Source organism: Chlorocebus sabaeus, chromosome 23, assembly GCF_047675955.1.
Source record: "Chlorocebus sabaeus isolate Y175 chromosome 23, mChlSab1.0.hap1, whole genome shotgun sequence".
Classification (NCBI taxonomy): Eukaryota; Metazoa; Chordata; class Mammalia; order Primates; family Cercopithecidae; genus Chlorocebus; species Chlorocebus sabaeus.
In genome coordinates this window covers 47,942,247-47,957,681 of record NC_132926.1, presented here as the reverse complement: position 1 = coordinate 47,957,681, position 15,435 = coordinate 47,942,247, and the positions used below count along the sequence as shown (strand labels likewise).

General features: G+C 55.1%; 1 protein-coding gene and 1 long non-coding RNA gene across 3 annotated transcripts in view; one reads left to right on the top strand and one right to left on the bottom strand.

Annotated features, from left to right (window-relative positions):
- LOC103244542 (uncharacterized) overlaps positions 1 to 11,942 on the bottom strand; it is a 39,223-nt gene extending 27,281 nt beyond the window's left edge. Inside the window, exons 1-2 of one of the 2 annotated variants that reach the window (XR_005243770.2) lie at positions 2,961 to 11,942; positions 2,543 to 2,710 (exon numbers count right to left, since the gene is read on the bottom strand). This is a non-coding gene — a long non-coding RNA (uncharacterized lncRNA). Of the gene's footprint in view, positions 1 to 2,542 lie in introns of both variants that reach the window. The other variant, XR_005243769.2, reaches the window with a different exon arrangement.
- Positions 11,943 to 11,999: 57 nt separating this feature from the next.
- The window catches only part of TCF7 (transcription factor 7), a 33,427-nt gene continuing 29,991 nt past the window's right edge, over positions 12,000 to 15,435 (top strand). The window contains 3 exon segments of the mRNA XM_008014423.3: positions 12,000 to 12,479; positions 12,645 to 12,711; positions 13,238 to 13,362. Of these exon segments, the coding sequence (XP_008012614.2) occupies positions 12,222 to 12,479; positions 12,645 to 12,711; positions 13,238 to 13,362 (450 nt within the window). The 5' untranslated portion in view covers positions 12,000 to 12,221.

The following is a 15,435-nucleotide window of genomic DNA, read 5'->3' as shown; positions in this document are numbered from 1 at the left end:
CCACCTCAGCCTCCTGAGTAGCTGGGACTACAGGCATGTACCACCATGCCTGGCTAACTTTTGTATTTTTTGTAGAGATGGGGTTTTGTCATGTTGCCCAGGCTGGTCTCAAACTCCTGGGCTCAAAGTGATCCGCCCACCTCAGCCTCCCAAAGTGCTGGTATTACAAGCATAAGCCACTGTGCCAGGCTGGTGTCATTCTTTTTTTTTTTTTTTTTTTGAGATGGAGTCTCGCTCTGTTGTCCAGGCTGGAGTGCAGTGGCATGATCTTGGTTCACTGCAAGCTCTGCCTCCCAGGTTCATGCCATTCTCCTGCCTCAGCATCCCGAGTAGCTGGGACTACAGGCGCCCACCACCACACCCGGCTAATTTTTTTGTATTTTTTAGTGGAGACGGGGTTTCACCATATTAGCCAGGATGGTCTCGATCTCCTGACCTTGTGATCCGCCAGCCTCAGCCTCCCAAAGTGCTGGGATTACAGGCGTGAACCACCGTGCCTGGCCTGGTGTCATTTTTTAACTTCACACCAACTGACACCTTTGGTTCTCTGGATGCTGTGTGTGGCACCTGCCATGGCAAGAGAGGTCTACTCCCCTCTGCACGAGCCTCATAGTTCAGCTCCCCGCCAGCCTTCTAGCTGGTGCCTTGAGTACTTCGAGACTTTCTGTGGGCGCAAAGGAAAGGCCCAGACAGCATTTCTCACACTTGAAAATGCAGACAAACTGTGAGCTTGTCTCAGGTATAAGTCCCAGCAGCTAAAGGGTTGTTTTTAAGTGCTTTCCCCCTGCAGATTTGAATCTCATCCTCAAACATAAAACGAAATGTTTACCAGCGCGCTGCCACACAAGCGTGAGTAGTTCAGGCACAGGCCAGAATACCACACTATCTTGTAGCAGGAGGAGCCGAGGCAAAAAGCCTTGGGACTTCTGTCCCTCCCCAGTTTGAGGTCCTAGGAGCAGGGCTGAGCAAGAGGCACTAGGAGCACTGCTCAGCTCCTAGGTAGAGGTAGAAAGGCAGGCTCATCTCTGAGGGCCTGGGGCTTCCTCAGCTCCTCAGTTCCCACCTTCTCAGAACCAGGCACCAGGCACCAGCCCCAGGGGTAGATTGGAGGGACCCTCCCGGCCCACCGTGAGTCCTGGCCTGGGTCCTGAAATCCACCACAATGGGCAAGTTACGTCACTAGGGCCCAGCCTGCTGCAACTGAGGAAACCCCCGCCCCAACCAAGGGGCTGTGAATTTCAGAAGGGGAGTTTTTGGCCACAGAACCAGTCCCACAATGAATCAGGGATGAGGAGAGAGGCCCCATGAAAGCCCTTCCCCTCATCCCTCATCTGTCTCTGCCAATATGCCAATTTTCCCAGGCCACTACAAGCCCCAAGAAGGGAGGTGACTTGCTTACAGTCAACAGGTGCAGGGGTGCTGGCAGCTGCCCACAGTGGGCGCGCATCTCTGAGCGGGTGAGAATCCTGGAGGGAAGGAGAATGGATGGATCACCGCACAAAGGGTCTTGTACATGCAGGGCGAGAGGCACCAAAGCTCCACATAGAACATGAACAAGAATCTCCAGTTTATAAGGGTGCCCTCTCCCCAAGATGCTGCCCTCCGAGCTAGGTCCACCCTGGGGGCCCCTCAGGCCTGTTGGGGATAGGGACAGGGAGGCAAGGGATGCAGGGTGGGATTGCTTTTAACTCCCCTGCCCCCACCTACCTCCTGCTTCAGCTTTTTCCAAAACCATGGACCAGGAGGAGAAAAGGAGAGAAATTCTAAAATTCTAAAAACAAAAGACTAACTTGACCACGACGGGGAAACCCTTTAAGATGTCGGTAATAACAGAGCAGTGAACAAAGACTAAAAACAGCAAAACTGACAAGGAAAACCGCAGGGGCCCACCAGTGACCCCAAAGCGAGGAGATATACTTTCACCACTCACAACGGATGCACTCGGAGGAGCTGCCCTGCCATGCCCGATCCCAGACAGCTCTGAAGTCTGCAGGCATGGGGGCAGGGGTCCCAAGCGGTTCCTTGATGCTGTCTCCCATAAACAGCATGCTATTCCCCGCAAGTGAGGCAGCACTCTGATGCCCCCACCTTGGGACAGTGACTTGGACCCATCTAGCCTACCTACCGAGAGCTCCTGAGAGCATGGCACTGTCTAGCCCTGGCACCCAGCAGAGGCTGGGAAATAACTCGCTCCGTGAATGGACGACCATCAGCAACCCTGAGATGCCCCACCTCCACCAGAAGCTCTGCAGCCCCAGGCTCTGTCCCCCTGCTGGCTGATAACACCACCCCCAGTGATCTCCCAGGAGCTCCTCTGTGTTAAATGAGGCCAGGGGAAGCCTCCAATAACTTGGGGTTCCTGCTGCTCCCCACTATCCTCACAAAAGGAACAGGGCGAGCTCTCTGTAGATTGCAGAACTAGAGTCAGTTTGGAGCCCCAAAACTTTGGAGCCCAAAAGTTTGAGTTGTATGACCTAGGCGAGTCACTTCCGCTCTCTGAGCCGCAGTTTCCACGTCTGTAAAATGGGGTTAAAAGACCTACCTCTCTGGGCTGCTGTGAGGATGAGACGAGATAACACACAGGAAGGTGTTCCCACTGCGTGAGTGTTCCCAGTCTTTCTTAGGGCCAAGAGGTATTTACTGGACATCTGCTGTCTGCCAGGCCCTGGCTCTGCCCAGGGGACCCAATCATGAGTAAGACGGCGGAGTCCTGTTGGGACAAAACAGAAAATGAGAGTGAGCAAAACACCCTAGGCTGCAGCCACCACCCACACCCAGGGAAGCTGCACGGGGACCCGGGTCTCCCAGCTCCTGTGCCTTGGTCCTGGAGGCCATCTGGGGGTGGCCCTGCTCCCTTGGCAGTGCCCCTACCCAGGCAAACACAGTCAAGCCCTGATCTGGCTTTGGGAGCTGCCCACACCAGAAACCCCCTCTCTCTAGAACCCCACAACGGAGCTTACTCAGCTGGAGGGAACAGGGCTGCAGTTTGCCATCGGAGTCACCCAGTAAATTAGTCAGAGGAATCTCTCCGGCCTGAGGGGGAAGGGGCCCTTCTTGGTTCACCCCTCATCCCTCTGCCGGCTGATGCGCTGTTGGTCAAAAGTGATCCAGTAGATGCTTCACCTCCGTAGAGAGGTTGCAGCCCTGGAATAGGCAGAGCTGAGTGGTGGAGAGCCCCGGTCCTGGAGACAGACCATTCTGAGTTTCAACCTTCGCTCTGCCTTTTACCAGCTGTGTGACCTCGGGCAAGGAACTGGACCTTCTTGGGTCCACTTTCCCTAATAATAGTCATTCCAAGCTCATGAGGATGTGGTAAAGACCAAACAAGGTAACTGATGTGAAGCCCCTTGCATAATACCAGGCATAGGTGAGCCGGGCAGTTAATTTGCATACATTTAACAAACACAGGACCACAAACTCTTCCAAGTACGTTAAAAACAGTAACCAGTTTAATCCTCACAAGAATCCAGTGAGACAGGCAGTGTTGTCATCCTATCTTTTTTTTTTTTGAGACAGAGTCTCGTCCTGTCGCCCAGACTGGAGTGCAATGGCGTGATCTCGGCTCACTGCAACCTCTGCCTCCTGGGTTCAAGCAATTCTCCTGCCTCAGCCTCCCGAGTAGCTGGGATTACAGGCGTACGCCTCCACACCCAGCTAATTTTTGTATTTTTAGTAGAGACGGAGTTTTACCATGTTGGCCAGGCTGGTCTCGAACTCCCGACCTCGTGATCCACTCGCCTCAGCCTCCCAAAGTGCTGGGATTACAGGCGTGAGCCACCGTGCCCGGCCCGTCATCCTATCTTACAGATGATACCGAAGAGGGTAAGTGACAAATAGGGTAAGTGACTTACAAACAAAAAAAGGGTGACCTGCCAAAGCCACAGAGCTACCAAGTGGTGGGAGCAAAATGGAAACCCAGGCTCTCTTCGCTTCTGTTTCTTCCCATCCTTCTCCTTCCAGTTCCTGGTTTTAGAAAAAGTTGAAGCCCGTGAGGGGCATCTGGCTTAAGAATAATCCCTCCCTCCGGTCTCTGTCCTCCCTGGCCCCAGAAGGCCTAAGGCTACCAGCCACTACACTAGGCTGCCTCTCCAAAAAGAAGGTGATGTTGTCGGTATGAGGCCCCCCTGAGATCAGACTCTTACAGTGACCACCCCTGCTCCGACCTCCTGCCCCAGTTTGGAGCCAGAGGTGTCCAAACCTTTGCCCTCACACTCACCTCAGAGCCTGCGGCTGGTCAGATGCCTGCAGTAGGCTCAACTGGGCCAAGCGATGGGCAGAGCCACACAGGAAGTAGAAGGGACTGCCCACAGCCTCAGAGGGGCGAGGAGGGCAGACAGTCCCTCTGCAACTTCCCTCCCTAGAGAGCCCCCAGCCTCTGCTCACACACCTCTGGTGACAGGGAGCTCACTGCCTCTGCTGCAGCCCGGGCGGGCCATGGCTGGCCAGCTCTGACTGCTAGACGTGCTTCCTCAAGCCGAGATGAAATCTCTCTATGTAATTTCCTCCCATTAGTCCTGTCTCTGCCCCCAGGCCCCCACATGGCCAGCCGGCTCCTCCGGCCTGCAGACATCTGGAGATGGCCATCTCTTGGCAAGAGGAGTCACCACTCAGGCTGAACATCCTGGCAGCCTCAGCCGGGCCTCAGAAAGCAAGATTCCTGGTGCCCTCCCACCCTGGTACCCACTCTCCACCCATGACCCTTGCAAGATTGCAGGATTGCAAAGGCAGCTGCTTGCTCAGGCAACAGATGCTAAGCACCATAACAGGCCTGGTTCTGAGCTCAGCCCTGCTGCCTGGGAACAATAATAAGTGACAACAGTCACCACTCAGCAAGTATCTACTCTGCCCTAGACATTGGGCTAAGTACTCTACAAGCAGGAACTCATCCCATCTTCCCAGCTATTTGAGACAAGTATCACTCTTACCCCCACTCAACAGATGAGAAAAAGAAGGCTCCAAGAAGGAGGTGGCTTGCTCAAGGTCCTGCTCACACTGACTAAGTGGAGAAGCTGGGTTCACACCCAGGCTGTGAGTTTCAAGCTCGGCTCTTGACCAACAGAAAACAAAGACACAGCAGCAGAGGGACAGGAGACTCACTCACAGGAAACAGAGGCCAACAGCTCAGGATACGATGGTGGCTTCAATTCTAAAGGCAATGAGGTTCCTGAAAGGAGAAAGGATCTCTGTGGACCTAGGGAGGCAGGGAGGCTTCCTGGATTAGGAAGAGACCAGGGATGGGCCTTAAAAAGACAAAGACGCCTCTGACTGCAGAATGCCCAGCTAACAAATGAACTGGAAACCCGTCCGTCCCCACTCCCAACCCCCACACAGTGAACCATTATGCAACAGCCCTATCCCCTAGGCAGAAAGCATTTATTAAGTGCCACAGTATGCTTGGCCCATGTTAGTATTCAGCAAGGGCACAGATGAAGGTGCCATGATCCCAAGAAGTGAGAATCCATTTGGGCAGGAGGGAGGCCTGGTTAGAGGTGTGGTAAGCAGTGACTACAGGATCTGGTATAGGTCCTCGTCAAATTTATCCTGCCCACCACATCCTGTTGCTCCTTCCCCTACTACGGTTGTCCTGGGCTGGAGAGGGTGAATATGGAATAAGAGGGTGAGCTTTCCTTGGTGCACTGAGCCAAGAAAGTCTTGAAGCCCCATGCAAGGCAGTGGGTCACATAGTGGGAGGTAGTCTATTCTAGGAGAGGGGGCAGACAGGGAGAGCCAGTGTCCTGGGGAGGGAATGCTTGGAGGAATTGTCCCAGGTGGCAGGGATTGGAGGACTGCAGGAACTGGGACATGAAAAGGTGCCATTCTAGGCAAGGTTCAATGGATGGCCACACTCTCCCCCAGGACCTAGTTAACCTAGGTCCCAGGGACCCTATGGGGTCAAAGTCCACCGTCACCCAGAGTGTGGCTTACTGCCCCACCTGAAAAAGGCCACATCATCTTTAATCCCTCTTCTCTCCTAGGCTGACCTAGGACCTCCTTCCTCCAGGAAGTCCTCCCTAACTGCCATGCTGTGTGCCATGACATGCATAAAACAGCCAGGAGGGTTTCTGAACCCCTGGCTCTCAAAGCCTCTTTTGGGCCTGATGTCTTCCACAAGATGGTGAGTTGCCTGACGGCAGGTATGGGGACCTGCTAACTACTCCCTGGATTCTAAGTGATCACTGCTATGGATGATCCATCCTTCCATTCAGCCATCCATCCAAAAACTTCTGAGCACTGCAGGTTGCCAGTTCTGTGCCAGGCCCTAGGGATAAGCAACAAAGCCCTGTATAGCCCTGTCTCAAAAAAGCAATATTGATAGTTCTTTCTCAATAAGACATTCCTCTCTCAATGTGTCTGAGGCTGTCTCCCCAGCCCACATAGGATTTAGTGCGGGCGCATCCCTCTGTGAAACTGCAGGCGACTCCCATGTGAACACTGGGCTTTGGTGTGCTCCACCTCCTGCTGCATTTGTGACGCCTCTTGTCTCTCACCTCCAGTCTCAAAGCCGTAAGCTCTTCATGGCATCCTTAGAACTTAGAGGCACCTGGCCAGACACAGTGGCTCACGCCTGTAATGCCAGCATTTTGGGAGTCCAAGACAGGTGAATCACCTGAGGTCAGGAGTTTGAGACCAGTATGGTCAACATGGGCGAAACCCTGTCTCTACTAAAAATACAAAAATTAGCCAAGCGTGGTGGCGGGCGCCTGTAATCCCAGCTACTGGGGAGGCTGAGGCAGGAGAATCACTTGAACCTGGGAAGCAGAGGTTGCAGTGAGCTGAGATGGTGCCACTGCCCTCCAGCCTGGGCAATAAGAGCGAGGCTCCATCATCTCAAAAAAAAAAAAAGAGCTTAGAGGCATCTGCAGTTTCCAGGTGAATTTGGGCCCAAAGAAGGCAGAGGACTGACTTGAGTTCACTCGGCAAGCCAGTGTTGGGTCAGGGACCAGGACATAGGCTGGCACTCCCAACCCCTAAGACAATGGGTACACCTGGCAGCCTAGGACCTGGCACACAGTGGCCACTCCACGCTTGCCTTTGCTGTCGCCACCTTGGTGTCTCTGACTCTAGACCCCTTCCTGGGGAAATTCAAGCCTAATTTTTCCTTCTGGTGAGGGAACCCCAATCCCATTCATCAGGAACAATGGCTGGCACAATGCGGGAAAAATAACCCATGGGAAATAGTCCTAACAAGCCCTGTGAACCTCTGGGGCAGCTCTTCTCATAATTTGCCCATCACCTCTCAAGCCAATTTGGCCAAATTTCCTTAGGATTTCATCAGGAAATATGAACTGCCAATTTTGTTATTAAGTCTTTATTTTAATAACAATTCTTGGTTATTGCATGAAGTCCGAGGGATGGAGCAGGAGGGGAGAACCCACAGAAGAGTCCTTCCTTCCTTATGAAGAAAGAACTGACCCCAAAGCCCCCTTGCTTCATTTTTTTTTTTTTTTTTTTTTTTTTGAGACGGAGTCTCGCTCTGTCGCCCATGCTGGAGTGCAGTGGCGATCTCGGCTCACTGCAAGCTCCACCTCCCAGGTTCACACCATTCTCGTGCCTCAACCTCCAGAGTAGCTGGGACTACAGGCACCTGCCACCATGCCCGGCTAATTTTTTTTTTTATTTTTTAGTAGAGACGGGGTTTCACCATGTTAGCCAGGATGGTCTCGATCTCCCGACCTTGTGATCCGCCCGTCTCGGCCTCCCAAAGTGCTGGGATTACAGGCATGAGCCACCACGCCTGGTCCCCCTTGCTTCATTTTAAGGGCAGCTGCCTGGTACCTGATGCAGAGTAGCAGCATCCCAGCAATTGTGTGTGCTTGCTTTTCTGTAGGTCACAACCACCTACATGCACACACACGGACACATACGCCTCAACAAACAGTGAAAGTACACAAAGTTTCCAGAAAGCAAACTGTGTTTCTAGTAACAAACCACAGTCTACCTCTAGGACCTGTGACCGGGTTTTGCCCTGAGAGGATGCTCCATGGGAAGTGCTCCTGCCCAGAGTCAGCAGCCCAACCTCCAGGCGGCTTTGGGCAAGCCCCAACAGGATGCCAGGCGGGCTGGTGAGCAGGAAGAGACACCGCTCACAACCTCTCCTTGCTGTAATTTACTAAATCCATCTGGGGCTCCTTTGAGCCGTTTTCTGGAAATGCCAATTTCAAGGGTCTCCCTGTTAGAAAAGGTCAGAGAGTTTACGCGGGCCTTTCATGTTAAAGGAGCTTGGAAGAAAAGGAAAGGAAATGTATATTTTCAGCTTTAGTCATGATTAAGTGGGCTCAGGCCATGAGAACATTCAGATGATTTACATGATGTTACATGAAGAACCAATTAGCCTAACAACTTCCAAAAAATATCTCCTTCAAGAGCACCCATTAGACACTTGGAATGCACCAGGCGCTGTGCTAAGCTCTTCACTAGGGTACAGTGATTCATCTCAACTGCACTCCAACAGAGCAGGGCAGGCCCGTATATGATACCCATTTAACCTATGGGGAGACTGGGGCTCAGAGAGGGTCAGCAATCTGCTGGGGGTCCCACAGCTAGTAAGTGGCAGGGCAGAGATGGAAACTTAAGACTGCCCAAATCTAAAGCTGGAGCTCTTTTGCTCCAACAGCCCTCAAGCCTTGGGAGTCCTGACTTAGTCCTGTTTCAAGCATCTGAGTAGTGCAAGGTCATTAGAATGAAGATGAAGCCTTATTAAATCACCAGCTCTGGCCTGGTCTGGATGAATCCAGAAGACTTTGGGGCCTCCTTGCAGCTGGTCCTGGTCCTGAAACTCCCTGGTCACCTCCAGGGGGGCAACTACAGCAGACTCCACTCACTACCCTGTGGAAGAACCCCAGTGTCTATCATCTCTGTATGTGATCTGAGTCAATTCCCAGAACAGGTGGCCTCGGGTGGACTCAGGAGAGAGACGGTACACACTGAGATCTGTCTGGCTCAGGGGAAAGATTCCAGGCCCTCTCTGCCAGCAAAGGTCTTGGGCCACCCTATACAGACCACCAAGATGATTCCCTAATCCTGTAGATGGCAACATGAGCCACCCAGAAAGTCAGGGCTCCAGATTAGTGACAGCTCATTTGTCAGCATTTATCTGCCAAGACCACAAAGCAAATAAGGACTCCCTCTGGAATTTTAGGGATCATAATGGAACACCAGAGTGACAGTTAGGGTGTGGGCTCAGGAGTCAGACTGCCTGGGTTTCGAATTCTGACACCTTTATTTTCAAGCTGTGAGAACTTAGGTGACTTAACCTCTCTGAGCTTCAGTTTCCTCATTAGTCAAATGGGGATACGAGTCCCTATGTCATAGGGTTGGTGTAATGACTAAATGAGATAATGTGTGTGAAGCTCTTGACAGGATGCCTGGCACATAGCAATCACTCAGTATATGAGGTTGGTCATTGTGCAGATGATGGCGAAGGAATCAGTGCTGCCTGGACAAGGGGCTCCTGTGGGGCTGCACCAACTTCTGGGGAACAAGTCAGAGCTCTTGTTCCTTCCCAGCTTTCCAAACCCTCCTAAGCCATCCAGGCCCACATGAAATCTACCTCCTTCGGGAAGCCACCCTGACTACTCCAGTCCACGCTGATCTCACCATATCTGAGCTCTTTCTGTGCACTATCTGTATAGACTACTCTAGCACCTAAATTGGCTCTAATAACTCTTTAGCTTCTCAAAGCAACCAAAGGCTCCTGGAAGGCAGACACCTCTAGTACTTCCCTCTCCACAGCCCAAGCCAGGGCTAGGTACACAGTAGATGCTCCCTTAGCAAGCCTTCAGACTGATTTCAGTGTGGCTGTGGATGCCTGTGACTCAGCCTTTCTCTCCCTCACTCCTCCTCACAGCCCTGCTCTCCCTACTCACCCACCCTCTCCTCTGGTTCCAGCCAGCAGGGTGGGGAGTTGGAGCTATGACCCCATAGGACAGTTGTTCCCAGACTATAAAATGTCCAAAGAAACTTGAGGGTGGGGGAGTTAACAGATGGGGAAAAAAATGTTCCCTATTTTCTTTTGCCAAATAAGGACATGAAAAAATAAACTTGTCCCACCATCATTTTAGTAAAGAAAGGATGTTTTCACACCAATAAATAAGGGCATAATCCTTGATTAAAGGCTAATACCAAGCTGGAAAGTTTTAACCTTATTGAGAAAACAAAACAAAACAAAAAGAACCTCACTGTTGTTCTGAATTCTCTCCTTTCTCCAAGGACTGGGGAACACGTCAGCCTCCACTGGTCTGTGTCGGGGGAACTCATGGGTCTGGGGACAGCTATTCTGGAGAAGGTTCCTGCAGAACCAGGGTTCCCTACAAACACAGGACCCCTAAAGCCATTGGGTTGGGCAGATCCGGATTCCCTTTCAGCTGTCCCAAAGGAGGCTCACCCCAAGCCAGACTCTACCTATAACCTTAGGAGCTGAGGTGGGGGAGGCTCTGAGACCCTGTCCCTGTGCCTCTCCCCTCCAGGCAGGGCCGAGCCCCCCCTTCTCTGCCAATCCGGAGCAGATGAGGCGAGACTGAGCGGCAAGACCACCCTGGGAGGAGGCTGGGGAGATCTCTCCCCCTCATCTCCATCACCAAACTGAGCACTCGTGCCCATGCCACCCCCTAGCCCCGGCCTGGGGAAAGGAGGAAAAGTGGGCACCCTAGCCCGGAGGTGGCGGGGGAGGGGGTTGTGGTGTCCGAGGTACCCCGCTGGGCGGGCACAGATAGGATCTGAACACAGGGAAGCATGCCCTGGCTCTTTGATCCGCAGCCAGCCACGCCTGGCCTGGACCCGGAGGGAGGCACGGCTGTCTTCCGGCCCGGCTTTGCACCGCTGCCAGGGGTCCTGTGGGGCCCTCAGCGGGAGAGGCGTCCAATACCCCGCCCTGCCGCAAATACCCTCTATTCCAACTGCTCTCAGAAGAGGAGTGAGCGTCTACACTGAATTCAGCACAGAAACCTGCTAGGGGGGCCGCGGTTGACTGCATCGCGATCCAAAGGACCGGCGTCTTTTGTAGATTCAGTGGCTGAGCCAGGCCAAGTGTGCCGTGGAGGCCCGCGTGGACGCAGACCCGGGTGCTATGCAGATGCACTGGAATCCAGGCACTTTCCCGCGCTCCGCAAATCTAGATGTTTCAGCCTGGATCGAGCGAGGGCTAGAGTCATGTGCTCCCTAAATGCGACTTCTAGGGTGGAGTTGCTGTGGACGAGGGATCCACGTCGGAATCCCGCGCCCACGTGGCTGCCCAAAGCTCTGAGTCTCCGGGCTGCAGGTTCTAGTCATGGAACCGAGTTGGGAGAGTAGCAGGGGCTGGGACTTGGAGGATCGGCTGAGGTCTGATGCTCTTGGCTGTGTTCGCGGCTCAGAGCCGTCGCCTGCCCGAGGGGCCCGTCACAGATGTGTGATGTACAAGCTCTGCATGCAACAGGAGCTCAATAAATGTGCGAAGGGGGGTATGCTTGTGTTCGCGCTGTATGCAGGCAGCCTAGAGGGAAGTCTCTGATTGGCACAGGGATGGAGGATGGGGCAAGAGCCGCGACAGCGCCGCGGAGTCCCAACGCTGCCGGTTCCCTGGGGTCCGAGCACAGCCTCAAGCAGCCCCAAGCCCTAGGAAGCCCCTAGTTCAAAGCACAGAGCGCACTGGAGGCTGAGCACCATACAGTTCACACCAAGGCTGCAGTGGTAAGCCACGCCCAAGTCCCAAGGGCCTAGGGGACTCCCGCCCTCGGCAGCTGGAGGAGAAACCTGGGCGCAGGAAGCAGGGGGAATATCGGTTGTAGCTGAGTAAGGGGGGCGTCAGGAGTTCCCTTTAGAGTCTCTGCGTTTCGGAAGAAGGGTGATCATTCTCAGGCTCGTCCGACTTCTCGCTCGGGGTGCGCTCCGGGAGAGCGAGCCCTTTAAGGCTACGCCCAGTGGGCGCGTCCCGGCCTCACCCGGGAGAGGAGGGGCGGGGCGGACCTGTGTCCCGCCCCCGGCCGGGCCCGCCCCCACCGCCCGCCCCGCCCCCGGCACTCGGCCGGCGGCGCCTTTGATGTTCGGACCCGCCAGCTCCCGGAGCCGCTCTGCCCAGCGCCCTAGCCCGCGCCTGCAGCCCGCCCAGGAGGAGTCAGCCCGCGCTCCGCCCGCCGCGATCCGGGCTCGGAGGTTCGGACTCCGGGCTCGCCGCCCCCCGGGCCGGCTGCGCGCCCCGCACTCCCTGCGCCCAGCGCCCCGCGCCACGGCGAGCGGAGCGCACCATGCCGCAGCTGGACTCAGGCGGGGGCGGCGCGGGCGGCGGCGACGACCTCGGCGCACCGGACGAGCTGCTGGCCTTCCAGGATGAGGGCGAGGAGCAGGACAAGATCCGCGACAGCGCCGCCGGTCCCGAGCGCGACCTCGCCGAGCTCAAGTCGTCGCTCGTGAACGAGTCCGAGGGCGCGGCCGGCGGCGCAGGGATCCCGGGGGTCCCGGGGGCCGGCGCCGGGGCCCGCGGCGAGGCCGAGGTCGGGGCCGAGGTGAGCCCCCGCCGGCGCCGGCTCCTCCCCCGCGGTCGCCGCGCCCCGCCGCCCCAGCTGCGCGCGGCCCTCGGGGTCTCCAGCGCGCAGGGCGTCCCTGCCCCGGCGTCTGCCCCGATCCCCGCGGTCCCACCGCCCCTCACTCCCCTCCGGTTCTCCCTCCAGGCTCTCGGGCGGGAACACGCTGCGCAGAGACTCTTCCCGGAGAAACTTCCAGAGTCCCTGGAGGACGGTGAGTTTCGGCCCGGCCCGGCCCCCCTTCATCGCTCTCAGGCCCTGGCCTCGGTGGGACGGGGACACCGAGGACCGCGGGAAGCCGGGTGCCTCCTCCACCGCAGTTCGGGAGGCGGCAAAACCCAGGGGTGGGGAGTGGGGGGCGGGCTTCCCGGGCGCCGCCGGGTCGAGTCACTTCCGGTGCCCTGACCTTTATAGGAGTAAACAGACCCCCGCCATCCCCGCCTCCCCTCCTGCCCAGGTGACTGACTAATCCGCCGTCTTCAGGAGACAGAACTGGCCAAGGTTTCTTGGTTGGAGGGCGAGGGGGGCGGGGGGAGGTCAAGTAGTGGCCACCTCGGGGAGGCCTGCACTCCAGGTCCTTCCCCTAAAACTTGGCACTGCGGATACTCCCAACCTGTTCCTTCCCAAGTCAGGAACTTGAAGGGGACCCCTTGGCAATTCTTTTTCTCTCAAGAGCAGACAGCCTTCAGTCCCAGCCGCCACCAGGGCTGGTGTGTCTGACCCAGCTGTGGTTTTTCCAGGCCTGAAGGCCCCGGAGTGTACCAGCGGCATGTACAAAGAGACCGTCTACTCCGCCTTCAATCTGCTCATGCACTACCCACCCCCCTCGGGAACAGGGCAGCACCCCCAGCCGCAGCCCCCGCTGGTAAGTGGACCCCGCAGCCAGTGCCGCCCTGTGCTTGCAGCCTCCTTGACCAGGTAGGTGAGGCACCGGCAAGAGACTTCTGCCTGGAACAAAATAGACGAGACTCCTGTGCTGGTCTTTCTTCCCATACACACCCAGTGGGATCTGAACCAAAAGGAGAACTTTGCTGAAGGAAGGAGAGGCCGCCCTGAGGCACCCCCTTGCCCTCTGGCTCTTGGCTTTTGTCTTCCCAGCTTGCTCATAAGCAGGTGCAGTCTCTGTCCTAGTGCTGGGTATGCCAGGGTGGGGTCTTCTTAGAGAACTTTTGAGTCGAGACCACCGTCGCTCCTGGCTGCTCTGATCTGATCTCAGAGCTTTGCAATTAACTTTCTAACTAGCCCAGGAAACCCTGAGCCTCCTTGGCGCTTGGAGGAGTGGGCAGGAAAGCTGATCTGTTCAGGTGCCCTGGTTGTGCAGGAGAAACGTGCTGTACTCAGCTGTGTCCTTACTGGCGTGAGTGCACCCTTGCCAAAGAAGGACCCTGAACACCATGTGTGGAAAGTGGGTTCTTAGGAAACTGGCTTGGTCTCAGACACACCAGGAAGGGTTGGCAAAGGTGCTACAAATCAGGGATGTTGAGAAGGGACCAGTTTAATGAATTCGGGAATTAAATATTTTTAAGTCCCAGTGCTTTGAAAACATTTCATGATCATTACAAACCATGCCCATTGGTGCAGATGACCTAAAGTGCGAAGAGCCTATTCTGAGTGCTTTGGAGCAGTACAGCTGTGCTTTTAAAGAAATTCCTATTCGTGTTTCACACTCTTCTCAGTTGGTCCAAGTTGGGGTGAAGGTACATGGAAGGTTTGGAGACTGTGGTAAGCGAGTGTTGGGTGTGAATGTAAGCCCAGTGCAGGTGGGGCTGGCAGGCTGGAGGCTCACATGGCTACAGTGGGGTCACCAGAGGGAGGAGAGTAACTGCTAGGCTGTTTCAGACCAGGAGTGAAGAGGGTGGTTCTGAGAGCTGCTGGATGCCAAGTCAGTGGGAGTGAGAAGACATACAGGCTTCTTTCCAGAAGCCCAGGCTGGAAAACCTGTTATATGGCCAGCTCTAGAAATGAACTCCTTGCCCTTTGGGCCCCTGTTTCCTCATCTGTAAAATGAGCATGTTTTCCAAGTAGTCTCTGTATCCGACTTTCTGCTCTGGAGTGGCTTGGTATATGAGGTGGTTCACTTCCTTCCAAGTCTGTGAGGTGAGGGACGTGCCCCCCAGCATTCCCGCCCGATGCAGTGACTATACCCAGAGAACTCACCCTGCATGAGCCCATGCTTAACGAAGATGCATTTTGGATCCCTACAAGATGTAAACCCTTAGATTTGGGACCAGGTTGACATAACTTACCAGTGCCAAACTTCTGACAGGTGAGCCACTTGCATGGGGGCCGGGGTCACCTTGGAACCATGATTAGACAAAAGGCCTAGGCCCAAGGCTCCACTCCAGCCTCCTGGGGCTCCACAGCAGCGCAGGGAAAAGGCCTCCTTTCGGAGGTCATCTAGTGGTGTGGGCAAGTGCTGGGGGAGTATCTGGAGCAGGGAACGCCTTGTTCTGCTGTCAGGGTATGGGTGATGGAACCATTTGGTGTCCTTTGGCCCACATGGGTCAAGAGTGGGCTGTAAAAGTCAGGACAGTGGGGGAGGCACACCACCACTGATCTGGGTCATTCATTTTTCACCTTTTAGTCTTAAGCTACAGCAGATACATTTCTATGTATTGCACCTGCTCCTATAGGTACATATCCCCTTGCCCTCCTCCTCACGCAGCCACAGTCCCCACTGTGTGGCTTCTGGGCACACATGAGGAGGAGAAGGACGGGCTCTGACACTGGCTCTCTGAGCCCTGGCCTCAGCGGCTCTGTGGGGCTGCAGAAAAGGACAGAGGCAAAGGTGTAAGCTGGAGTGACACTGGGTGAGGCAGATGTATGTGAATGTAGGGGAACCTCTTCTAAGCAAACCTGACAGTTATAAACACATAGCAAGTCAGAGTATTTGCTTGCATTACCTGAAGACGTGTGCGCATTTAAAATGTGATTGGGT